Below are 24,484 nucleotides of genomic sequence, written 5' to 3' on the forward strand. Positions count from 1 at the left end.
TGTACTTCTATTCTTTCAACTATGAATCCTCAAGCAAACATGCCTGTAGACTGCGGTGGCATCATCATGCTACCACCGGTCGGTGCAGCGGTGAGCAGGCGGTTGCTGAAAGCGCCTGGGCCCAGAATGGGTGCGTCTTCTTCCTCCTTCTCCTTGGCCGAGTCCTTCGCCGCGCGCTCCTGGACCTGTTTCTCGAGCGCCCGCAACTTCTGCCGTGTGTCACGTGCCTGCTGAATCTGGTAGGGCATCGTAAAGTCGTTCAGCGCGTAGCGCCACGACATTTCCATGACAAAGTCAGGCGCCAGCAAGTCGTAGCAGGCAAAGAGCATGGCCGCGTAGCACTCCTTGTTACCTGTATCGACAAAGTATTGCAGCAGCTCTTCAGCAACCTCGGCATTGTCCGAGTGTGCTGCCGTCTCGATGGCATCACGGAAGAGCGAGTCCGACTTGGACAGCGAGATGCTGTCGTCAAACTTGCTGTTCTTACGGTAGAGATGCGCCGCCAAGCGACGGAACTCCAGTAGCTCGTGACGCTCCAAGCGTGAGGCCAGAGCCAGTGCGTCAAAGTTGTCGTACGCATCGATCGATACACGCAGCGTGTCGTAGTCCTCCTCCTCGATAAGCAGGTCGTTGTACGCATCGTTCACAGCCTCAATGTTCTGTGGCTGGACCGACATGAGGTACGAGCGGATCAGCGGCACATTGTCGTGGTCATGCTTCTTGAACATACGCACGACACGGCCATGGTCGATACGCTTGACCAACACAGTCAGCAGGTCGTTGAGGAGCAGTGGGTGCTGCTCCAGGTAGAACGTCAGGGCACGGTAGTAAATTTCCGTATTGGCCACCTGCGGCAGGACCTCCTTGAACTGATCATGGTCCCATGCCTCGGTGCAGTGCTCCATGATCGTCAGCGCAGCATTGTCAAACTCGTCGTACTTCATGTACAGGAATACGAGCTCGCGCCACATGTGCGCCTTGTCCGCGACCTTGATGAGCTGCGGCAGGTTGCTGCGGCTCCAGTACAACTTCAAGTGCTCCATCAGACGCTCTGGGCGGTACTTGGCCAACGCAATGCCCATCTGCGTGAACACACCCATGTGTGCGCGCTCCAGGCCCAGCGCCGAGTCAAGCAGTTGCAGAAGCTCATCAAAGTAGCCCTTCACTTCGTACGCGCGAATAAGCGTCGGCAAGTCCTCGGCATGCGGCACAACAGCCAGACCGGCAATCTGAGCCAGCTTGAACTCACCCTGGTTCAAGCACGCAGCGTGCATCTGCTTCCACACCGACGTGTTGCCCGCCTTGCGAGCCGCCTCGATCGCCGCCTGGTAGTCGCCAAGGTACACCAACGTCGTAGCAAGACGTGCATAGTTCGAGACACTGCTGAACAGGAGACGCGCCGCCTCGTACAGACCGTCGTGGAAGCACTTCTCGCCGACGTGCAAAATGTCCGCCACGTTCGTCATCGAGAGGAACTCTTCCATGTCCGACAGTCGGTTGGCCTTCGCCAGACAGTACGCGTACTCCGTATCGATCTTCGGCTCACGTGCGTTCTTGCGGGCCATCTGGAGGAAGCGGATCAGCTCCTCTTCACGACCAGCGCGCTCCGCCAGCTCAATGACCTCCTCAAAGTTGTTCGGGTCCTCGGCACGTACGTACGAGTCAATAGCGTCCTTGATACGCAAGCCATCCAGCTGCGCCTTACCGAGGCGCGACCAGATTTCCGGCTTGTCCAGCTTGTTGGCGTACTGCTGCGCACGGTCAATCGACACAATATGCTCGACCAACGTGTTCATCGCATCGAGATGCTGGCCAGCCTTGGAGTACGTCTGGAACGCCTCTTCGTACAGGCCGTGGTCAATCGCAATCTTAGCAATCTCGTCCACGTCGTAGCCAACCAGGCGCTCAATGTACGAGCTGACCTTCGCCTTGTCGGTACGGATCGCCGTAAGCAGCAGCAAATTCTTCAGACTGCGGTTGTCGCTGAACGCCGACGATTCCAGCACAATGGGCTCCAAGAGCTTGATCAGCTCGTGCGGCAGGTCGGCCGCCATGAACGCCTTCACGGTCGCAGAGACATCCTCAGGGTTCGTCGACTCAGGGACAGCTACCGACGAGACTTGGTCCATCAGCGAGCGGCGGTGCACATTGTCTTCTGCCAGCACCTTGGCCCACAGCGCAGGGTCGCGACGCAGGACCAAGTAGCGTGCCTGATGCTTGTACATTGAGTTGTCGTTCGTGATCGCAATCAACTCGTCATCGCAGAAGCCCTTGGCATACGCAATGTACGCCAGGTAGGGGTCACGCTTCTCGCAGTACTTACCCACGACGAGCGGGTCGTACAGGTTGTTCTCCTTAAGGAACGCCTCTGGGTTCTGGTTGCTGTCAATGGCAATCTTTGCCATGGCATTGTATAGCGCCTGGTCCTCGCTACCGCTTTCAATCTGCTTCTTGAGCCACGGCAGAATGAGCTTCAAGCGGTTGCGCTTCTCCACTTCCTCGACCAGCTCATCGACGGGGATCGGACCAGTGACTGAGGCGAGCAGGTCCTTGATCACACCCTCGTCACAGTCGACATCGAGCAGACCACCAATGACCTGCGGCGTACGCGTAGAGTTGACCTTCTGCACGTACACCTCAATGGCCTGCAACTGCATGTTCTGATACAAGTACAGCACCAGGTCGTGCACATAGTTGAAACGGTCGCACACAATGATCAGCGGCAGCTGGTCGGCCAGCTTGGCCTCCTTCAGGAAGTTCTTCACCTTCTCCGGGTTGTACGCATTCGACTCACGGCAAATACGCTCCACCTCACGGAACTGGCCTGTACGCGTTGCGGCCTGGATGTACTTGAAGTGCACCTCAGGGTCCTCACTCAGGTTGACCACCGAGCCGAGGTAGTAGTACAGACCCTCGAAGCTACGGAACTTTTCAAACATCTCAATGAGCTTCGGAGCGCCCAGCAGGTCCGAGTACTTGGTCGCAATTTGGACCACGACTTGCAGGTTCTGGCGGATGTTCGAGCGAAGCATCTCGTACATCGACTCAAGCGACTGCTCCACGGTAAGCGTGCCAAAGTAGTTTACAAGCCACTCGTTGTCGAACAAGTTCGAGTGCACCACGACACGCTTGATATCGGCCAAATCATCATAGTGCTCAAGCGCACGCTGCATGAGACCCGCCTTCTCACACAAGCTCGCAATACGAGGGCGGTCATAGTGCGTGAACATGTGGTTGCCCAGAATAGCATCCGCCACCTGCGGCGCGTTGAGCAGGTTGACTTCCAACAGACGCGTCTGCAGATCGCCCTGCTCTGGCTTGTTGTCCTTAAGCGCATCCAGCAAGAACGACGTAGCCTGCTGCACCATGTTCTGGCTGAAGAAGATGTCCGCCACACGCTCCACATCGACCAGGGGGCCATCCTCGTCGGTCACCAAGCTCGAGGCAAACTCGGCGCCCTGCTCGGGATTCACACGCACGACATGGCGCAACAGCGTAGCATAGTCGGGCGTGTAGCCCACCTTCTTGGCATACAAGACAATCTTGTTGAACTGACCCGTCTCAGCAAAGCAAGCTACCACCTTGTTGGGCACATTCGCACGGAGGTACACACTCAGCGCCAAGTTCATATCGTGCTGACGCACAATATCACCCAGCTCCTCGCTGCACTCAATTTTGTCTTCCTTGAGCCACTTCTCAAGAAGGTGCTTACGTCCCTGCACCAGCACCGGCTTGGCCAACTCCAGCGATTCGTACTGGTTCAGCGTACCGCTCTCCAGGAGTACACCAAAGTACTGCAGGATCGGAGAGAGCGTACCGGGCTGCGTCGGCACCTGCTTCAGCTGTTCGATCGTCTGCGCCGTGCGCAGAATGCCACGTGGCGAATGGGCCGCGACCTTGATGGCCTCGCTGTACTGACCTGCGCTGAACAGCGAGTGGAACTGCTGCAGATACAAGTCATCTGCACCGGGCAGATCGCCACGCGATGCCAGCTTGAATGCAAGGTCCGTGTTGTTCAACGTCCGCAGCACATATGGAATGATCGTGTCTGGGTCCACCGACACAGAAAGCACCTGACCGCGACGGTTTACAGCGATAATACCGTTGGAGCTCTTCTGCTCCGCAGCGACAAACACCGTCTCACCCGAGACACGGTTCATATAAATACACGCACCCGTTTCAAGGTCGTACAGGTGGATAAAGCCATACTTGGTCATCAAGTAGACAATACCGTAGCGCTTGCTCACCTGCATTGCGACAGGGAAATCGTTCGCTGCCTCGGCAGGGAAGAAGACATCCACAGATTTCTTCGAGAAAACAGGGTTCTCTTCCGCATGGTCCACCTCAACAATGTGCAGCTTCGCACCATTGGCTGTGCGGGCAGCAAAAGTGAACAACTTATACGGCACGGAGCTATCTTGAGTCTTGAGCTCGGCAAACGCAGCTGCATGACCCTCAATCGGCTGCGAAACTCCACGCTCTTTACTGTACAGCTGCATAGATCCCTTGATCTTGAAGCCACTGGGGTCAGGATTGCTCGAAATGCCGATCAGGACCATCCATTGGCCATCCGTCGAGGAGCGGTAGTTAATGATCTGCGTGTCGGCCAAACTCGCATGACGGTCAAACATCTTCTGCGGCGGCGCATCTCCCTCGATGCTCCAGTGGTACACACTTGTGCCTGTCACAATACCCAGCGTAGTAGGGGAGATCCAGCGCCAGAAGATCACATCTTGCGGCGAGGTATGCGACTTGAGCTTGGTTTTAGTGTCGAGATTGAACACCTGAAGCTGACGCTGCAGCTTCAGCGCCAAGATATTTGCCTCCGGGTTCATAATCGCAGAGTCTGCGCTCATGGGACGACGAACGACATTGCTGATATTGTTCAGGTCCACAATCGCGACCGAGTTGCCTGACTCTTTGCTCTCGCGAACACAGACGTACTTTTCTGATTCCAACGTTACATTGGCAAATGATATACTATCAGGAGCAATGCCCAGCTCCTGTAGCTGGACATGCTCCGCAAAGTTGATCGGCTTGTCCGCTGCCATGTCGGAGGTGCCGCTGGAGTGAAAGCAAACAAGCCAGCGAGGCACGCTGGCGTTGCTCACTCTCCGTGGCGCCGGGGCCACGGCGTGTTCGGCCGAATGCACGGCCGCGTGTGTTGGTGTCCAGGGCGGCTCGATTTCGATCACTCCTGGCCTATGAAGGGGAATTATGCAAGGCCACGCCACGCTTACGTTGGCTTCGTCGACGCGATCCACGCAAGCGCTCCTTGCACCGTTTCGCAGCCTACAGTACGCGCGATCGATCCAACATGAGCGACGCGGATAAGACGGCTGCGCTTGAAGCGTACCGTAAGGCGGCGCAGCAGCACGAAGAGCGTGCTGAAGACCTAAAAAATCGTACGTGTCCGCCTACGCTTACCATCAGTCCGCAAAGGCATTCGTGATCTCGAGTCCGAGTATGACAAAACAGAAGACGATATCAAGGCACTGCAGTCTGTCGGTCAGATTATCGGCGAAGTGTTGTGCCAGCTTGATCCGGAGCGATGTACGTTGTTTTACTCCTCACTGACCGTCAGACATAGTCAAGGCATCGTCGGGCCCTCGTTATGTTGTTGGTGTGCGCGCCGCAGTGCCAAAGAAAAAGCTTGTTCAGGGCGTGCGTGTATCACTGGATATGACGACACTTACTATCATGCGCATTCTGCCGCGTGAAGTGGACCCACTTGTATACAAAATGAGCACGGAAGACCCGAGTGGCGCTTCGTTTGCCGGTATCGGTGGTTTGAGCGAGCAGATTCGCGAGCTGCGTGAAGTGATCGAGCTACCGCTACTGAACCCTGAACTGTTCCAGCGTGTGGGTATCAAGACCCCCAAAGGCGTGCTGCTCTATGGCCCGCCGGGTACCGGCAAAACACTGCTGGCGCGTGCTGTTGCTGCGACGTTGGAGACCAACTTCCTGAAAGTGGTGGCAAGTGCCATTGTGGACAAGTATATCGGCGAGAGTGCGCGGTTGGTGCGCGAAATGTTCGCATACGCACGCACCAAGGAGCCGTGTATTATATTCATGGACGAGGTGGATGCCATTGGTGGTCGTCGTTTTAGTGAGGGTACGAGTGCCGATCGTGAGATTCAGCGAACGCTGATGGAGCTTTTGAACCAGATGGACGGCTTCGATGCGCTCGGTAAGACCAAGGTGATCATGGCCACGAACCGTCCTGACACGCTGGACCCTGCGTTGCTGCGACCTGGCCGTATCGACCGAAAGGTTGAGATTCCCCTTCCGAACGAACAGAGTCGTCTTGAGATCCTCAAGATCCATACACGCCCCATTGCCAAGAAAGAAGAGCTGGACTACGAAGCAATCGTCAAACTCTCGGATGGCTTCAACGGTGCTGACTTGCGTAACGTGGCAACGGAAGCGGGCATGTTTGCCATCCGCGCTGACCGCGACTACTGTATCCAGGAAGACTTTATGAAGGCAGCGCGCAAACTGCAAGAAGCCAAGCGTCATGAGACCAAAATCGACTATGCAGCTGTCTAATGATATATACATTGCCTATAGTTTATTGAACCCAGCCTGGCTGCATCCATGGGTCCGGTGTCATGAGCACGTGTCGATCGAGGAACGTAAGGAATCGCATACGGTACTGCCGCGGCGTGATGATCGTCGGCTCGCCTTTGCCGCCGCCGCCGAGAATGGCCGTTTCTTTGACGAAGCTCTCGACGCGTTTGTCCCACGTGTAGGTACGTAGGTAGTCGATGATGCCGATGACCAGCTCGTTGCGTGTTGCGTCCAGCGCAACAATCAGGGAATAGTCCATGACATTCATGTCAGTCAGGAAAAGGGAGTCATTGTACAGCGCTGTACGCAAAATCCGCTTGGAATGCTCACGGACATACAATGGCGCAGTTTGGACGTATCGGGCCAAGTTTTCGTCCAGCAGCACTTCATGTGCACTGCCCGTCTCCTGCGCAAAGCGGTGACGTGTGCTGCCTTTCAAGTCGAAAATCTTGGTCGCCGTACGACCGTACAACAAGTTCTCCATGACCAAGAAGTCCATCTTGAATCCTTTGCCTGTGTGATTGTTCTTGAACCCGATACGGAAATAGCCGTAGATCTTCGTGAGCGTGGTAGGCCGTTCCTGCGCTTGGCAGTCGGCTAAGTAGCTAAAGTACTCTGGCGCAAACTTCGAGAAGCCATCCAGTTCCGCACGCGAGAGCTGCTTGACCACCAGCCGGTCGTCACGCGTCTTGAGGAACGCCGAGCCGGACTTGCCACCTTGAGATTGCCACTTGACGCATCGCGCGAGTGACGAGACAAAGTGCGCATCGCACTCACACAATTGACGGAGCGCATCAAATTGCTCGGCAAAGAACACTTTGCACCACAGCTTTACACTGCCTGTATCGAACTCGTACAGAGAGTGCAGTCCCTCCGTGCGCCGCAGCTCCTGTTCCAAGTACGTGCGTTCATCGACACACTGCGCACGTCGCGATTGACGCGACTGCAGAAGCTGGTCGCGATAGCTGTGCGAGTCCAGCGTAAATGCAATGATGGAGCTTGGCTCGTCCTCTCGAACGACTACACGCGCGTCGGAGAATACGTGGTCGGTCGACAAGAACGGGTAGTCCAGCGCTTTCATATGACCCACATGCATCCGCCAAATCGATTCAAGGACGTGGAACAGGCGCGTACGCTCAGGAACGATCTCGGTCGACGTCTCCGGGACGGTACCATCAGAGATGGACGCCGTCTCTGAAAGGGGCACGTCTGTGCCAGTATCGCTCGCGGCAATACTGCGCACGTCGTCAGCGGTCTGGGAAGGCATCGGAGGCATAGAGGCTGTCTCGCTTACGACACTCTGTCCAGGGACCACGAACTCTGAGACTGAATCGCCAGCAGGCGCCGAAACTTGGATCGACATAGGCCCGGTGGCCTCCGTGTGATGGGGGCCTGGGTCAGGAATTCCCTCCTGAGGCTCTGGGATTTTCGGCTCCAGCGTCGACGAGCGAGAGGACGGCGGTACGCGTGCATCTTCACCCAGCCAGGACGCACCACGCCGTGCCGCATTGCTTTGCTCCAGTGGCTTTGCATCGTCTTCGTTATCACTCTCATCGCCACGCACAGCATCACGCAGACTCTTGAACACTTCGACTGTCGCATGCGTCGTCGTGACAGGCCGCGCGCGGCGCACACGGGAAGCAAGCCGAGCGTGCTCGGCATCGCGGTGCAGTTGGTCATAGTGTTTCGCCATCTTCGCGACCTGACTTCGCGCTGTCGCTTCACGGCGCACCTTGGAGACGCTTTCCTGCGTACGATGACGTGTATTCTTGGTATCGCTCCATGGTGGACGCAGCGTCAGACCTTCACTTCGGTGATGCACAAACGACGCGAACGAGTTGGGCGGTCGCGTCAGACGCAGACCAGAGACGGGAGTCTTGCTACTGCTGTTCTCTGCATCCATACGGGCACGGTGTTCGGATGCACGAGACGTCGCAGGGCGAAGAGCAGCTTTGGCTGCCTGCAGCGTTTCATGCGAGGGACGGTACCGTGGCTTGGACGGCGAGGGTGTACGACTGGGCGCGCCAGCTGTCGTAAGCGGCGATGCTGCGGGCGTACGTGAAACAGGCGCTAGTAGCGCAGGTTCCTCGGTAGGCGGCGCAGAGGCGTGCTCCTCGTGCCCGGCATCGGGCTGTGTCGACGTGGCTGTCACAGCGGGTGTCTCGTCTGTCGTCGGTGCATCGTCCTTCTGCGATAGCTTTAGCGTCGCAGCTGACTCAGATGTCGGCATGGTCGGCATAGCTGGCATGGCATGCTCATGCTCGTCCGGTGCGGCATGGGTCTGCGGTGCATCGTCCTTGGCCTCCTCAGGCGCAGGAGTCTGCGACGGAGGTGTTACACTCGAGGAAGGTGACGTGGCCTTCTCCTCGCTGCCTGGCGGGGCTCGACTGGCAGTGTAGGACGAGCTTGCGCTCCGCTCGCGTGATGAGGCTGCGACACCGTCAATCGAGACGCTGATTCGCTTAGCGTCTTCAATACGCTGCGCCTCTTCCTTGTGCTTCTCCTTATCGAAGCCGGCCCAAAGCTCCATGAAAGAAGACAGCTCCAAGTGTCGCTTCTCCATTGGCGTGTCCGTCATCTCGGTATCCGTATCATCGCCGTCTCCTCGCTGGGCGGCACGTTTGCGATAATGCTCGGCCAACCGACGAAGCTCTCGCTCACTCACAGAGGACTGCTTATCGAATTCAATGAACAGCATATCCCACTCCACGACCTTGTCCTGCAGGAACCGGCGCACGTCGTTGAGCGTAAGGATCGAGCGATCCAGCTGCCAGTACGAATCGGAAAGGTGCTGCTCTACCTCTGCACAGTCGGCCACGGCAATATCCAAGATACGTTCCAGCAAGGCATCGGCCTCTGTACGCACCTTGGCAAGGGCCGGCTCCGCGTACACGTCGCGCGTCGCCAATTCCTGCCGCAGGGCTGTGATGCGCCCACACACCGAGCGCCAGTACCGCAAATTCTTCTCAAATAAGCTTTTCACTTCTGTGTTGACCGTCTCACACAAATTCTCGTCGTTCCGAATGGACTTGAGGATCGGCGGGACGACCTCCCACAGCTCAATCGGCTCTGCATGGAACCGAATCGCAAAGTTGTGCAGCGCAAAGTACCGCACCGCATCGCGGTAGTAGTCGTGCTGACACGTTGACGAATGGCACGATGCATTGGGATAAAATTGCAGCTCCAGGTACTTGGCAAAGCTCACAGACCATCCTTCATCGCTCAGTCGCGTTACCGGGGTAGTCGTTTCGCATGTCTTGCAGTAGCTCCAGCACAGCAGCACATCCTCCTGGCCCGGCAACGGACAGGCAAATCGTTCAATGACCATTTGCACCTGCATGGCATTGTGAATCCATGTCTTATAGTGGACCAAGTTCGCACTATCGCAGCCACGCGCATCGCACGGCAGTAGACTCTCTGCACATGTATTCTCCAAAAACTGGCCTAGAGGTACATCGTCCGGGCCGTACAGCTCATGTGTCGCATAGTCCGGGCCATAGCATGTCTGCAGCGTCGCAGCACATGTCTTGGCAGCGAGAACAATGAGGCGCTGGTGCGCAAACGGCGTGAGAAGCTTGGTCATATGGCTCACACACGCGTGCCAGCATGTCTGAATGACACATTGCTCGGCTTCTAGCATAGCAAGGTCCGTGGTATGACGCCACATGTGCGGCGCACAGAGCGTAATGGAGTGGTCTTGCAAGGCCACGGTATCGTCGTCCGATGGCGTATCGTCTTCAGCTTTGTACACAAACGTCTCTTGCTCCATCTCTGTCGCACGCAGCATGTGAATTCGATCAAAGACGTACTTCATGCGTGTGACGAGGTACGGTGGGGGAAGAACGACAGAGATGGAGGCGCTGAGCAGAAGGCGCTGGTACTTCTTCAACGTTTCATCAAGAATGATACGTCGCTGCATATCGTCTTCATTCGGCTGCGACGGAGCGCCTTGGCTGGGTCCCGCATGGAAATTGATGACGGACCAGTCAAGGACCGCACCTACGTCACGACGCAAGAACTCTTCCAGCTTGAGATTGTAGCCCACAAATACCATAAGCGCCAAGATCGCCTTGATGCGACGCAGCTTCGGCAACGTCGCGCCACGCAAGACCAAGGCACTGCTCACTTCTTTGGACGTGACCTCGATCCGTAGCAGTGGTTTACGTCGCGCTGGCTCGTCGAATTGCTGGTACGTATCGACACTGATGGTCGCACAACGACCTAAGCGTGGCTCCAGGGCCAACCGATCAATCGACGAGATGATCTCGGCTTGCGTACAATGCGCAATGGTATCGATCGCTGTACGTTTCATGCAGCTAAACACGACAATGCGCGCCTTCTCAAACATTTCAAGCGCCATATGCGACACACTCTTCTCCGAAATGACCACATGCGGACGTTTCGCGGCAATTCGTGCGACGAGGATCCGAAGAAACTCACGCTCTTGTGCCATGATGGATTCCAACGACATGAGCTGACTCGCATTGCGGTGGTACTCAATGGGGAACGCAATGATCATAATCCGCGCATGCCGCATCGGCAAAAACGAGGCCATGCCACGCGTGCCCACATTCTTGGTACACACAAACCCATCGAGAAATTCACAATCCGACACCTGGCCGCCAGGGAAGCACTTGATCTTGACAAAGTGACGGATGTCTGTCAGCACCGTATTGCGCGTACGCACATGGATTCGCTCAATGACAGACAGGGCCAGGAGCTTGATAATCTCTTTCCACTCCTGCACATCGCCCACATGCTCCGCAAGAAGAAGCTGATGCAGCATGCGCAGAAAGTACACCAGCGACGCAGGGCCCAGCGCTGTGCTGGTCACAAAGCGGGAGGCACCATGCATGAGCTTCTGGCGGGCGGTGCTGCGCTTAATGGGACTGCCAAGAGGCGGCGTAGCAGGATCCGGCTCGCGTTGTGACATGGACAACGGAGGTAGTGACACTTTGGGCGGCGTGGTAGGATGCGCTGCAGGGGGCTTATCCTGCAAGTGCGTACTGCCTTCGTCATCACTCGCGATGATCACGCTGGGCTCACTGCTGGGCACCTCTGGCGCTGTGGCCTCGTCTTGGTCGTCCACAGGAAGACTCTCTGCCTTGTTTGTGCTGAGCTGCGTCGGTACGCTGTCTGGGTCTGTGTCGTGGTCTGTAGGAGCGGCCACGGCGCTGGAGGTGCCCAACTCAATGCCTAGCGGCACGGACGTAGGATGGTCCGTAGGTAGCAAGTCTGTCTCAGGTGCATCCGTGTCATCACTCAGGCCGGATCGAAAAGGCGCGACTTCTTGGACCGTAGATTCATCTGCTTCGACGTCGCCCAAGGCCTCAATGCGGCGAATATCCAGCTGCGAGGCATCCGCTTCCTCATCCACGTCCGAGTCGCGACGGCGTGGCAAAGCATTGGCATCGTTGGCAAACAGCGTCGTAGCTGCAAATTGCGAGAGGGGGGTATGTAGATCCGGCGGCTCATCTGCCTCCGTGGCTGCGTTGGATACGGAGGACCCCTTTCGCGCATGACTTTGCGCGCGGGCCTCAGCGTCGATCTGCTCGCGCCGATCGTACTCTTCGAGCATGGCTTTGCATTGATCACACGTACGTACGCCACCTTTCTGTCCCCATCGTTCACCCGGCACAATGTTCGAGGCACATCGACTGCAGAAAATCTGGCCACAGATACGGCAATGGTGCTTCCGACGAAGCGACGTAAAGGGCATTAAGCAGTTTCGACATTCTTTCGCCGTCTCATCGGCCATCCAATACTTTCGACTGAGCCCTTCGCCACGGAATCGACGAATCCACGCATCCGCGCTGGGCCGAGCGCTTATTGTACTGAGCGTCTCGTCGCCCACATCCGAGCGCCCACGACGTACGGTCGTGAACGACTGAGCATCGTCCAGGACATCACCACCGAGAGGAAATCCTGGAACGCTTTGGATAGCGCCACCAAGGAACGACCAAGCCGACTCGTTCCGCCGCGAGTCACTCTCCGCCTCTGCCTCCTCGTGGCCGGGAAGAGGACGTACCGTCCCATCGTCCTGGGGCAAGGACACCGAATTGACAGGCGTCATCGTCACTAGCGGCGACACAGTACGCAGTGGAATGATGCCATGTGCAGGCGCCGAAACATGATGCGGCGCACGATAAAGCCGCGATGATCGCCGGCGGGTCGGTGGTGGGGGTGGCGGGATCGGGTGAGAGATGCGCTCTTTCAGCACAGGCGCTCGCTTCGGCGCGTCTGAAGAGGACGCAGCGGCAAACGCAGTGCGCATACGGCCCAGCAACGAGCCAAATGCAAAAGGCGAGGCGGGGTGATCGTCTGCCTCTGGGAGAAAACCAAACGACACCATCTCACGCGATGGCTGTGCCGTCGCTGTATCGTGTGACATAGCTGATGTCGTAGCGTGGGTGGGCGTGGCCACAGCATCGCTACGACGGACCGACATGACCAGGTCTCGCACCTAGCGATCCCCCGGGGCTACGGCAGGGCACAAAGAAAAACCACGAGCCCTCGACGCGGTGGTCCGTGAGGGAGACGCAGCGGCACATCGATTGGCTCGTGCATGTGGAGCATGTAATCTTACATAGTACGACACTCTTCTTTCTACCTACCTACCACTCGCGGCGGTACTCGCGATCGATGCGTGTGATGAGATTGAGGCCACGCACATGACGCAGCGCCACACATCGGTGATGAAGAAGTTCCAGGTCGGCAAACAGCAGTTTGGGCCGCATGGGGGCGAAGCTTACATAGGAGCCGGGACGAACAGGCCCCAGCGGTAGTGCCTGCAGCGCCTTGAGCATCGAAGGCGGTGGTGGCACGGGCATCCAGTCCATAGCATTCGCGCTTGTAGGGGCGCTAGTGTCCACAGGGGCCACATCTGTTGCCATGGCCTTGTTGTGTGGGGGGTATCTCTTGTAAAAAGCACGGAGCAGGGCCAATGCCTCCTCCACGCGGAAGGCCTTCGCATGCTGACGAATCATGCGGGCCCACATCTGCGATATGGTCTTGGTATCCACGCCGTCTTCACGTCGGCCCTCGTTTTCTAGTGCCGTCCACTGCGTCCATACGGACGTGGCCAGCTCGTCGGCATACGCACGGTCGGCATGGGTAGTGCATTCGCCTAGGATCATCGCCAATGTATGCCCATTGGGCTGGATATGCGCTTGAGCAAATACGCCATCTTCACCCCATACGGTATCGGCCATCGTACGTAGTCGTGTGCGCGGGGTCAGATGGTGCATGAGGACCGAAAGAAAGGCATTCAGAAGTCGTGGCGTCACAGACACGGTGGCCAAAGGATGCGTCGCGGTCGATGGAGCGCCTTGATCGGCCAAGATGCGCGCCATGAAAGCACGTGCCTCGGCCAAGACATCACTAGCAGTGGACGGCATGGCATGGGTGAAGCTCGGCGCATCGGACGACGTGACATCGGCCTCTGGCGATGCAGCGACCATTTCCACTGCCTCGTCGTCAGCCTGCGTCGTGGAAGTGGCGGCTGGCGCCGTGCGCAGATCTGAGCGACGCTGCGGGGGTTGGAAGACTGCGTACGTCCAAAACACGTTGGCCATCGTCTCTTCGTTAGGAGCCCGATGTAGCACGCCATTCATGGACTGGTGGACCATATCAGCCAGCACCCATCGTGCCGTGCGCAAGTCGCCTTGCCGCGCGCTGCCCTGCAGCACGGCATTGTACGTATACACGTCAGGGGAAAGCGGCGCAGCATGATCGGGCGAGCCATCCATAAGCTCACAAAGCAGACGAATAGCGTCCTGGTAATGATCTTTGCGGCGTGCACATGTCAAGATGAGGCTGTCGTACACGTCCTTGGTAGGCCGAATACGATGATGCAGTGTCATTTCACGGAACAAGTCCAAGGCGCGTTCTGCATCTGCTTGGAATGGCCGTTTGCGGCGTTGCCAGTAGCTGGTCGGCTGAGGAATGCCCGCGGCACAAGCACGGATCATCATCGCGTACGTGGATGTGTCTGGCACAGGATGTGCAGCGAAGCGCATATGATAAAACAACGACCAAGCAAGTGGTTGTACGTCTCGTGTAGGCTGCTTGAGCAAGTGATCAAGCACCAAGGCGTAGCTGGACTGCGGCGCGGGTTCACTTGCTTCCCAGTGCGTCAGGTATTGCACAGCGCCCATGAGGTGATTCGCATTGGCGTAGGCTTTGACGATCGTATGCTTGATTTCTGACGTAGGCGCCACTTGGTACTCTTCCATCTTTGCACTTAACTGCAATACAGTCTCCCACTCGCCTGCAGTCGCATAGACGTCCATCACGCTATGGAAGAGAGGTACACAGTCCACTTGTTGGTACGCAGCCAGTTGGAGCACATGCTGAATATGGGCCACATCACGGTCATGCGCACTCTCTGCGGCAATGGCGGCCCATTCCAAGGGGGCGAGTGGAAGCGACGTAGACGGCACCGATTCCAGCGCTTTCAGTAGCGATGCGCGCCGCGCATGACGCGATGGTGCATCTAGTGGGGTATCGATAGATGTAGAGGGCACTGTAGGTACGCCCGTAGGTGTCTCTAGGTCATGCGACGTCAAGACAGCTGCGATTTTGTCGGCCAACTGCGTAACACTCGGCGGCTTCGGCGGTGCTTCGATCTGGGGCCGCGGCGCAGGGGTTGTGCTGAGCTCCAGGTACATGGCCTCCAGCGTCGCTTCATCTAACGGAGGCAGGTCACGGGTCAGCGCTTCAGACTGAGCGCGCTTCTCGGACAGGTGGACGTCGCGTTCCAGCTCAGCCAATTCACGTCGCATCGCACTTTCGCGACGAAACATCGCGCTCCGTCGTGGTAGATGACGCGCAGCCTGATACGATGTCGTGGACATAGCACGTGCAGTAGCCGCATACGTGCGTGTCCCCACAGTGTAGGCCCACCCATGTCGTAACATCGTCGTGTGGCAAGCCAACGCCCTTGTCTTCATTCACCTGCATGCAGATCCATCTCAAAAAAAGGGGATCACGTGGGCTCTCCACATAGGCTCTATGGGGGGCTGGTCGGGGGGTCTACTTCAGGAAATCAAGGCCCGCAAAGGGATCGTGCGCGGCAGGCGGCGCTGCCGTTGACGACGAAGACGTGGTCAAAGACGTCAACGGCCGGGACGGTGCGGCAGCTGGTGTGTTGGGGCTAGCCAATGGCTCGTCCATATCGCCCAACAAGTCAAAGACGTTGCTGCTCTGTGCCGCCTTGGGCTTCGCCTGGCTTGACGCGGAGGACGGCGCGGAGGGCCGTGCGGAGGTGGTATCGTGAAGCGAGAGGGACTCCAGATCGTCCAGGAACGACGACGGTGCCTTCGACTTGCCTGGCGCCGAGGAAGGGGGGTTGGGTGTAGGCGCCTCCTCCGCTTCGTCAAACGAGATCAGCTCGGTGCCGCGGGCACGTGGACGCGACGTGCCTGTGGCCATCACATCGTACCGATCGAGAGCCTGAAGAATCTTGTCGTTTACCTCCAGGAAGCGCTGCAAGTACTCCGACTCGTCTTCTTCAGCCTGCTCAATCCACTTTTGCAAGCGTGGCTGGACCCCACGCAAATTCGATGCGACTTGGTCATACGCATCGCCTGCGACAAACTTGTCAGTCTCCTTCGCCTGGTCAAGCATATCATTTAGCAGCTTGATTCGCGACTCGATCTTGTCCATATCGCGACTGATCTGCTTGGCATGTACGTTGTTCTTTTCTGGCTCTGCGCCGGACAAGATCTTCATAAGCTCTTGGGCCTGCTGCAAATCCCGCGGGGTCCCACGACGAATGAGTTCCTGGAGTTTGGCGCTTTGTGCAGCGCGCGTCTCCTCTTCCAGCTCTTCTGGCGACTGAAGTCGTTCCGAGGTGCTAAGCACAGCAGCCGAGCGTGCGTCGACTTTCGGGAAGCGGTAGCCTTTGTACATAAGCAGACGATGCATATCGCGGATGTGCACGAGATCCTCTTTGTATTTGCTCGTGACACAAATCGTCTGACGCCATTCGTGGATCATCTCCAAGATGCGCGTCATGACAGGACCTGGATGCATCGGTGGACGCTCGGGAAAGCGACGCACGAGCTCGTTGAGGAATTCCTTGGTCGCTATTTGCAAGTGCATAGGAAACCCACAGTTTTTCACCAAGATATCAAGGAGCTGCATGGTCAATGGAGGTAGTACATACATGCAAGGCCAGCATACCCACATGCGGCAGGCGTGAGTTGACGCGATCCACAATTTCAAAAGCGGCCTCCCGGGCCGTATTAGCCTTTTTCACGTTGATATAATCGGCCAGTTCCAACGCCAAGGACAGGTTTGGCTGCTCGAGTGATGGATCGCAGCACCGATCTAGAACGTCAGCATACAAACACGTACCAACAAACGACTGGACTTGCGTGAGGCGCTGTGATGGCTCCATAGAGTACCCTGACCATTCCGACACCCGAGCCCCACTGCCTCCATACGGCGAGGCGGCACCGCGTGTGCGGCTGGCATGAGAAGCGTACATCACAAGCAGCTAGAAGGAGACCAACCGACCAAGGTAGGTCGCGCCGCCGCCGCCCTGGCCTCACGACCCCACGCACTATCACGTGATCATATACGGCCGTGCGCGCCCATGCGACTGGCGTAGACGCGTCTATCGACGGCGAGGAGCACTGCTACCGTGCCTGGGGGAGGGGGCATGTGGCTCTTGCGATCGTGTTTTGAGGGCGAGCATGGTACGTATGCTCCTTCTAACCGAAGCGCCGCTCTCCGATCGTGTGCTGTACGGTGGGCACACCTATACGCTGGGCCGCAAAGAAGGGGCCGTCGATTTGCTCGTGCCAGTCGGCCGTCTAAGTCGGCATACAGGCACGATCCATGTCACATCGGTGGCTCCAGCACAGGTACATGAGCCAGAAGTACGCGCAAAAGTAACATGGACAATGCAAATGGGCAGCAAAGCGGGTGGAATGATTGAGACGTGGCGTGATCGCAACCGCGTCGAGCAGCGCATTCGCGTCGATACGCCGTACCCACTCGAGGATGGAGCGCGCATTCGCCTCGTTGCAGGGGTGTATGCGGAGCTGCGGTGGATCCCGTGTGTCGTGCAGCTGGTACGTACGCCATCCCTCGATACACCTGAGGTACGGCAGGCGGCTGCCACGGCCGGTGTGCATCTCGTTACCATGGCTAGCGGACTGCATCCTGCTGCGACGCACATTTGTGTAGCTCATGTGCGGCCCAATAAGACGCAGCTACTTGCATTGGTACAAGGTCTGCCGCTCGTGTCGACTGCGTTTGTAGCACAAGTGTGCGAGTGTCGACCCATGTCGTGTCCCTATACGTTCCCAGACGTATTGACGTATACCCCTCCATCCGATCCAAGCCTGCACCGCGATGAGCAGATCCCATCAGAACTGCTTGCACCACGTCCAGAGCGGGCGCATGTTCTAGCCCATTGTGTGCTGCTATTCTGGGTACCTACCTTGGAACGTATGTACATGGACATGGCCGACTTGGCTCAAGCGGCTGGCGCGCATGTCGACATGCTGGAAGTCGTGTCTACATGGACGCCTGATGAGAAGCAGCGAGCTTTGCTACGACAACGCGAGGCTCTGCCTGCTACAGTTGCATCGTGGCCCATCTATTGGATGGGCGTAGAGTTGCCGTCCCAGGCGGCATCATGGGCCACGTCCCTGCGCATCCAATATTTGCCGCAGGGATTGGCCGCAATTACGCAAAGCATTTTGGAAGTGCGGCCGCTGACCTCAGCTCTGCCACAGTCAAATCAGCCTCGACCGGAGGCATGGCCTGTGCCTGCCGCGACATCGCGTCCTTCGCCGGAACGTGTGGTGGATCCATCCATCGCCGAAATGAGCACGACAACGATAGAGGGGGGAGGTAGCGATACGTCGTTGGGGCCGGGCGATACGTGGTCCTCCATTGACGTCACAGAAGCATCCCTGGCCTTGCATCCACCGACGGCCCCCCCATCGAACGACACAGGGATATCGTCGGCGCCCGCAGCATCGACTTCTGCGTCAGAGGGAGCACCGGACCGACTTCGCCGGACGCCGCGCGTCACAGCCGACGAACTGCTAGGCATGGCGGAAGATCGATCGCCGCTGCCGCCGCCGCCGCCATCGCCATCGCCGCCTCCAACCGCAGCCATTCTCCCACCAGCGCCAGCCGCAGCGAATCTGCCGCGTCGCGCAGGCGGCCGACGATCGGCGTTGCTGGATGAGCTGCTGGGCATCGATCGACCACCGCCGCCGCCGCCGCCGCCTGCCTCCCCTTCGCCTCCTCCACGAGAGAGTGCCAAGTACCGCTCGCTTCTTCCGCGTGCAACGCCTCCCACGGTGTCAGAGATACCACCACCATCGTCGCCTGCCTGGGATCGACTTACACGCCCTTCATTCCTGCAAGTACGAACGATGCCACTGGTACGTCGTGCGCCATCCACGGGCCTTCCCAACTACAAAAAGTTTCGTCGTACACAGACGACTGCACGGCCCCACCGCGTAGCTTTAGTCCCTGACTATGCAGTCCGATCCGACGCTGCGTTGTTCCTTGGGGACGAGGACGATGCTGCCTAAGGCAAATACACATACCCATCATTGTCTTGTACATAGCGCTATGCAGCCACACACACGCCGTACCATGAACTACAGAAGAAAAAAAAATCCCAAAATACATGCGCCTGCCTCGTGCTTACACTGCCTCTCGTACGCGATCCAGCACAGGCACACGCGGCACAGATTTCTCGCGGCGTGACGGGCCAGGTTCACGCGAGGCCGAGCGAGAACGCGATAAGGAACGAAGGACCGACGAAGGTGACATACTGCGCCCTCGACTATGCTCGATATCGGTGTTGGGATGCGGAATGTTGCCACGGCCACCGCGGCCTGTGACTTGCACGTGCGAAAGCTCTTCGCTTTGCAATTTGCCTTGCTGTTCCAGCGCCCGAATTTTCTCGTCTTCGTGGCGCTGCCGATCCAAAGGATCACGCGAGGGAGATCGCACGTTGCCGGCCCCACCGCGGCCTACATGGACGGTATACAGCTGCTCCCGTATAGCATTTTCATCGGTCACATCGCGCTCTGCAAGCTGATGGTGCATCTGATCATCGTTAGTCCACAAGCACGTACATTGCCAGCGCCGCCGCGGCCAGACGCACGCAGAGGACGACCACGCTCAGGCGGCGGCGTGCCACTTGCCTCGGTACTCGACTCAGGTTTCTTGGGACCCAGGTGAAAGTGTCCTAAAAACGTCATAGCCTAAAGGAGAAAGAGAGCGTCCTGAACCAGCGCGCGTCTTATCACGATAAGCGCACGCGGGGTTCCCAAGCCCACAGTCGGCCCCCCGCAGCTGCCCATCACGTGAATAGATATGTCCACTATGGCAAAGCTAAATCCGTAGGTACATCGAGGCCTGGCGATAGCGTGGCAGTGCCCTCGTTCAGCTTGAAGAACCCGGCGCCTGAGCCTAGCAGCTTGCGCTTTTTCTTCCGAGCGACGGGACGCGCAGGCTGCGCCGCCTCCTCGGCCAAGTCAGGGCGGATGCGCGTGCCCAGCATGGGCGTCTCGTCCGCGTTCAGGTCCACGGCCGTGACGGCGGTCCGTTGCAGCATCGGTGTGAGGCCCGGTTGCAGTGTTCGTGGAGGCGGCGTGATGTCCGCCTCGTCGTTCATAGTGTGGGTTGGTAAATGTGTAGGCGATACAATCACCGGGGCCTCGTCCACGGATACGATCCCTTCCACGTCGGCCAGCGAGGCTGTCGGCATACCAGGCTCCGTCGGCGGCATACGCAGCGGCATGTCCAGTGCGGGGGGCGGTGCTGGCGTCGGTGCCGGCGACGGCGACGGCGATGGCGACGGCGGCGGGATCGTACTCGGCTCGCCGGCCGGCAACGTCAAGGTCGGCGCCGGCAGAGGTCGAGATGACGACGCTGACGATGAGGCCAACGCCGCCTCTGCCGCTTCGCGTGCCGCTGTCTCCATCGCGAGTTGCTGCTCAACATGCGCCAGGTGCGAGCGAAGTGCTTGCACCTCGTCAGTTTGGGCTGCTAGAGCTTGGGTACCCCGCCACTTGTGCAGCCCAACCAGGAAGGCGGTATGCTCCTCGGCCAAACGTACACGTCGCCGCTCTTCTGCCAACGCCGCTTGCAGTTGTGTAACGCGATTCTGCTCCAAGACCAGCTGGACATGCACCGTATCCTCTGGATCTGACGACGACGTAAGAAGACGCCAGTACCGATTGTCGTATTCAATCTTTGTATCGGCCATATGTGACTCCAGTACACGCACACGCTGCCGCATCGCACGTCGGTCCTGCTCGCGCCCGCGCTGAAGCTGCTCGACTTGCTGCTGCCATGTCGTCTGCTCACTTGACCAGTCCTGCGCATGATCCAGCCGATCTTGCATCGCATCCAGTTCGTCTTCCAACTCGGCGCACCGTTTCTTCCATTTGAGCAGCTCCTCAGTCAGCAAGCGATTGGATCGGGTCGGTGCAGGTGCAGAAGGGAGAGATGACGAGGCAGGTGGCGGGGAGGAGCGTGAGGCAAAGGCTGACATCTGCTGGGGGGGCGACGTGGGCGGGATGGCACGGACAGGTGAGCGTGGTGTAGGTCGAGGATGCGTTGCTTTGGGCGGCGACGGCTTCGGCGGCGATGCGACCCGGGGCTTTGGTGGCGAGTCCATGGCCATCGGCGTAGGTGTAGGTGACCGACGTCGTGCCACTGGCGCGATGGGGGAGGCTGTCGGCGATCTGCGCGACGTCACGGAGGCGATCGGCGACGATGACGCAGGTGGGCGTGGCGCGGCGGACGTGCTGGGAAGTTGCGGCGGCGAAGGTGCATGCATCCTAGAGCGAGGCTCTGCTTGGTGTGTAGGTGATGCGTGCACAGCTGGCTTGCGTCGTGGCGAGGCGACGGCGACGGCGACGGCGGGGGAACGCATGGGCGCAGCGGCGACGTCCGACGCCGCCTCCGTAGGGAAAGCTGCGCCACTCTCTTTGCGAGGGGAAGGTTCGCGTGACGTTGAGGCTGCTTGTACTGACGCACGGCGCGGCGGAGACGACGCGGCGGGCGGTTCCGCTGCTTGGCCGCGCATGAACGCACGGCGTGTATCCTTAAACGGATCGGTAATTTTGTCAAAATCAATCGTGTCGTAGTAGTCCGTCGAAGCAGGGACAATCGGTCGCGATGTCGCAGGTGTCCGACGTGGCGTATGCGACATGGGTTTCGAAGCGCTAGGTGGCTTACGCTCTTTCGCATGGGAGCGGGGCGGCGAGATACGTGAAGGCGTTTTGCGTGTGCGCCCAAACGACGTATCCAAGACATGCTCCGACTCGTGGAACGTATCGTTGGCACTAGCATTGCTCTCTCCGTCCTCGCCGTCGTCGTCATCGTCTTCATGCAGAGGAGGGCGGTAGTCGTCGTCCTCGTCGTCTTCTTCTTCTTCGTCGTCGTCATCGTCCATAGAGCCATCGTCATCAGCGTCATCACCGTCGTTTGGCTCAGGGGATCGCCGCATTAGCCTAGGCTGTGGCGATGGACTCCATGTCTCTGTCGGCATGTGCATTGTAGCAAGGCTTGTGCCGACCAGAGGCGACTCGCCGAGCGCCTCGTCCAACGACCATCGCAACGAGCGATCGGCACTGCGTGGAGGGGGCGGCGTGCGTGCGGCGGAGCGAGGCGTGCGCGCACTAGCTGCACCACCACCACCACCCAACATAGGCAAGCGCCCGATTTTGCGGGGCTCATGCGAGGCGCGGTCCATCGTAGCGTCCCACCGTCCACGCGTGAAGCTCGTCACGAACGACGCGCGCGTCGAGGCACCTCGCGTCGGTGGTGATGTCACGTGATAGAGGCCCTGGGGGCACTCCCTCGTGAGGGCCACGACGCACGGCGTAGCTTTTTTCTTGTAGGCCAAAGTGTGGGTGCGTCCGCGAATTGTTTGTTGTCGTGCCTTTGGTTGTTGGACAAGACAAGCTTCTAGATTGGTACCACATCCTATACTACGCTACAAAATGAGTCATCCACCCGTTCCCTCGAAGCATACTTTTGCTGGTGTGCCGTTCTTCCAGCAGCTGCCGAAGCTGCCGTCGTTGGAAGGCACAGACGCAGCGCGTGCGCCGCAGGATGCGTTCCGTCTGGCGATTGCGGCGCAGCTCTCGGAGGTGCTGGGCATCTCGCTGCAGGATGCGTTCCTGGCTGTGGCCCCTGGTGGGAAGGAGGCGGACTTTAAAGTGGTTCTGCCGCGTTTCCGTCTGCCGGCCAAGATCGATGAGCTGCAGGCCAAGGTGCTTGATGCATTCCAGCCCAACGAGTACATCGAGTCCGTCTCGAAGCAGGGCCCTGCTGTGCTGTACAAGGTGAACAAGTCGACGCTCGTGAAGCTTGTACTGTCGACGGTCCACGCCATGACGTACGGCGACGGTGCTGCGACGGATGAGCAGGGCAACAAGCAGCCGTCCTATGGCTCGAACTACTCGGGGGATGGCAAGTCGGTGATTGTCGAGTTCTCCTCGCCGAACATTGCCAAGCCCTTCCACGCTGGTCACCTGCGCAGCACGATTATCGGTGCGTTCTTGGCGAACTTGTACGAAGCGAACGGCTGGCAGGTGCGCCGCTTCAACTACCTCGGTGACTGGGGTAAGCAGTTTGGCTTGCTGGCGCTCGGCTGGCGCCGCTTCGGCGACGAAGCGAAGCTGAAGGCGGACCCTGTGCAGCACCTGTTTGACGTGTACGTGGAGATCAACCGCCTCGCCTCGGAGGGAGAGGAAGGCGAGAAGATTCATGAGGCTGCGCGTGAGTTCTTCAAGGGTATGGAAGAAGGCAAGGAGGAGAACCTGACTGAATGGCGTCGTTTCCGCGAGCTCTCGATTGAAAAGTACAAGGAGACGTATGCGCGTCTCAATGTGCACTTTGACGAGTACCGCGGTGAATCGAGTGTGAAGCTGACCGACCTGGAGACGACGCTGCAGCAGCTGCGTGAGGCGCCCTTCACGACGCGCGAGGAGAACGGTGCGCTGCTTGCTGACCTGACGCCATACAAGCTGGAGAAGGCTGTGATTGAGCGCAAGGATGGTACGCCGCTGTATCTGACGCGTGACATTCGCGAGGCCGCGCAGCGGTACGACCAATACCACTTTGACAAGATGATCTACGTGATTGCCTCCCAGCAGGATCTGCATGCGGCGCAGCTGTTCAAGATTCTCGAGTTGATGGGCTACCCGTGGGCGAAGAAAGAGGATGGCCGTCTGCTGCACATCAACTTCGGTATGGTGCAGGGCATGTCGACACGGAAGGGCACCGTGGTGTTCCTCGACCATATTCTCAACGAGACGAAGGATGCAATGCACGATGTCATGCGCAAGAACGAGGAGAAGTATGCACAGCTCGAGGATCCAGAGGGAACCGCGGACATTGTCGGTATGACTGCGATCAAGATCCAGGATATGGCCGGCAAGCGTATCAACAACTATGCGTTCGACTGGAAGCGCATGTTCTCGTTTGAGGGCGACACGGGTCCCTACCTGCAGTACAACCACGTGCGTCTGTGCTCGATGGAGCGTACGAACGCGGAAGATGGCCTCGTGCTCCCGAAAGCCGACCTAGACTTGGCCTCGATGCAGACGGACCGCCTTGCGTCGACCCCAGAAGCGATTGAGCTGGTCTGGCTCATCGCGCAGTGGCCGGATGTCGTGCGCACAGCGAGCCGCGACCACCAAGCCTCGACCATCGTGACATACTGCTTCAAGCTGACGCACGCCATCTCCTCGGCGTGGGAGAAGCTGATTGTCAAGGGCCAGGAACGCGAGGAGGCGCTCGTGCGTCTGTGGCTCTACCGCTGTGCGAAGGATGTGCTGGGCAGCGCGCTGCGTCTGCTCACCATTACGCCGCTGGAGCGCATGTAAGTACGTAGTCGATGCAATGAGGATGTCGT

At 58.4% G+C, this 24,484-nt stretch overlaps 9 protein-coding genes across 9 annotated transcripts; 3 read left to right on the forward strand and 6 right to left on the reverse strand.

Annotated features, from left to right (window-relative positions):
- Positions 1–29: 29 nt before the first annotated feature.
- On the reverse strand, positions 30–5,051 carry Malapachy_0627 (clathrin heavy chain; the record flags this gene model as incomplete). The annotated part of the gene is made up of 1 exon (XM_018135143.1): positions 30–5,051. One exon carries the CDS (start codon positions 5,049–5,051, stop codon positions 30–32), a length of 5,022 nt encoding a protein of 1,673 aa, XP_017992374.1.
- Positions 5,052–5,317: 266 nt separating this feature from the next.
- Positions 5,318–6,549, forward strand: Malapachy_0617 (26s proteasome subunit p45; the record flags this gene model as incomplete). The annotated part of the gene is made up of 3 exons (XM_018135133.1): positions 5,318–5,405; positions 5,434–5,553; positions 5,585–6,549. The coding sequence occupies 3 exons, from the start codon at positions 5,318–5,320 to the stop codon at positions 6,547–6,549; spliced, it is 1,173 nt and encodes a 390-aa protein (XP_017992414.1).
- A 22-nt stretch (positions 6,550–6,571) lies between these two features.
- Positions 6,572–13,018, reverse strand: Malapachy_0633 (1-phosphatidylinositol-3-phosphate 5-kinase; the record flags this gene model as incomplete). Its single annotated transcript, XM_018135149.1, has 1 exon — positions 6,572–13,018. One exon carries the CDS (start codon positions 13,016–13,018, stop codon positions 6,572–6,574), a length of 6,447 nt encoding a protein of 2,148 aa, XP_017992323.1.
- Positions 13,019–13,184: 166 nt separating this feature from the next.
- Malapachy_0651 (hypothetical protein) lies at positions 13,185–15,374 on the reverse strand (the record flags this gene model as incomplete). The annotated part of the gene is made up of 1 exon (XM_018135166.1): positions 13,185–15,374. The coding sequence occupies one exon, from the start codon at positions 15,372–15,374 to the stop codon at positions 13,185–13,187; it is 2,190 nt and encodes a 729-aa protein (XP_017992263.1).
- Positions 15,375–15,603: 229 nt separating this feature from the next.
- Positions 15,604–17,062, reverse strand: Malapachy_0630 (vhs domain-containing protein; the record flags this gene model as incomplete). Its single annotated transcript, XM_018135146.1, has 3 exons — positions 15,604–16,710; positions 16,739–16,902; positions 16,930–17,062. 3 exons carry the CDS (start codon positions 17,060–17,062, stop codon positions 15,604–15,606), a joined length of 1,404 nt encoding a protein of 467 aa, XP_017992324.1.
- A 174-nt stretch (positions 17,063–17,236) lies between these two features.
- Malapachy_0637 (dna damage response protein) lies at positions 17,237–19,133 on the forward strand (the record flags this gene model as incomplete). Its single annotated transcript, XM_018135153.1, has 2 exons — positions 17,237–17,273; positions 17,299–19,133. The coding sequence occupies 2 exons, from the start codon at positions 17,237–17,239 to the stop codon at positions 19,131–19,133; spliced, it is 1,872 nt and encodes a 623-aa protein (XP_017992327.1).
- Positions 19,134–19,248: 115 nt separating this feature from the next.
- Malapachy_0656 (hypothetical protein) lies at positions 19,249–19,811 on the reverse strand (the record flags this gene model as incomplete). The annotated part of the gene is made up of 2 exons (XM_018135171.1): positions 19,249–19,656; positions 19,686–19,811. 2 exons carry the CDS (start codon positions 19,809–19,811, stop codon positions 19,249–19,251), a joined length of 534 nt encoding a protein of 177 aa, XP_017992268.1.
- A 122-nt stretch (positions 19,812–19,933) lies between these two features.
- Positions 19,934–22,315, reverse strand: Malapachy_0650 (hypothetical protein; the record flags this gene model as incomplete). Its single annotated transcript, XM_018135165.1, has 1 exon — positions 19,934–22,315. The coding sequence occupies one exon, from the start codon at positions 22,313–22,315 to the stop codon at positions 19,934–19,936; it is 2,382 nt and encodes a 793-aa protein (XP_017992262.1).
- Positions 22,316–22,565: 250 nt separating this feature from the next.
- Malapachy_0615 (arginyl-trna synthetase) lies at positions 22,566–24,455 on the forward strand (the record flags this gene model as incomplete). The annotated part of the gene is made up of 1 exon (XM_018135131.1): positions 22,566–24,455. The coding sequence occupies one exon, from the start codon at positions 22,566–22,568 to the stop codon at positions 24,453–24,455; it is 1,890 nt and encodes a 629-aa protein (XP_017992412.1).
- Between the last annotated feature and the right edge of the window lie 29 nt (positions 24,456–24,484).

The sequence above is a fragment of the Malassezia pachydermatis genome (assembly GCF_001278385.1).
Source record: "Malassezia pachydermatis strain CBS 1879 chromosome Unknown scaffold3, whole genome shotgun sequence".
Lineage (NCBI taxonomy): Eukaryota > Fungi > Basidiomycota > Malasseziomycetes > Malasseziales > Malasseziaceae > Malassezia > Malassezia pachydermatis.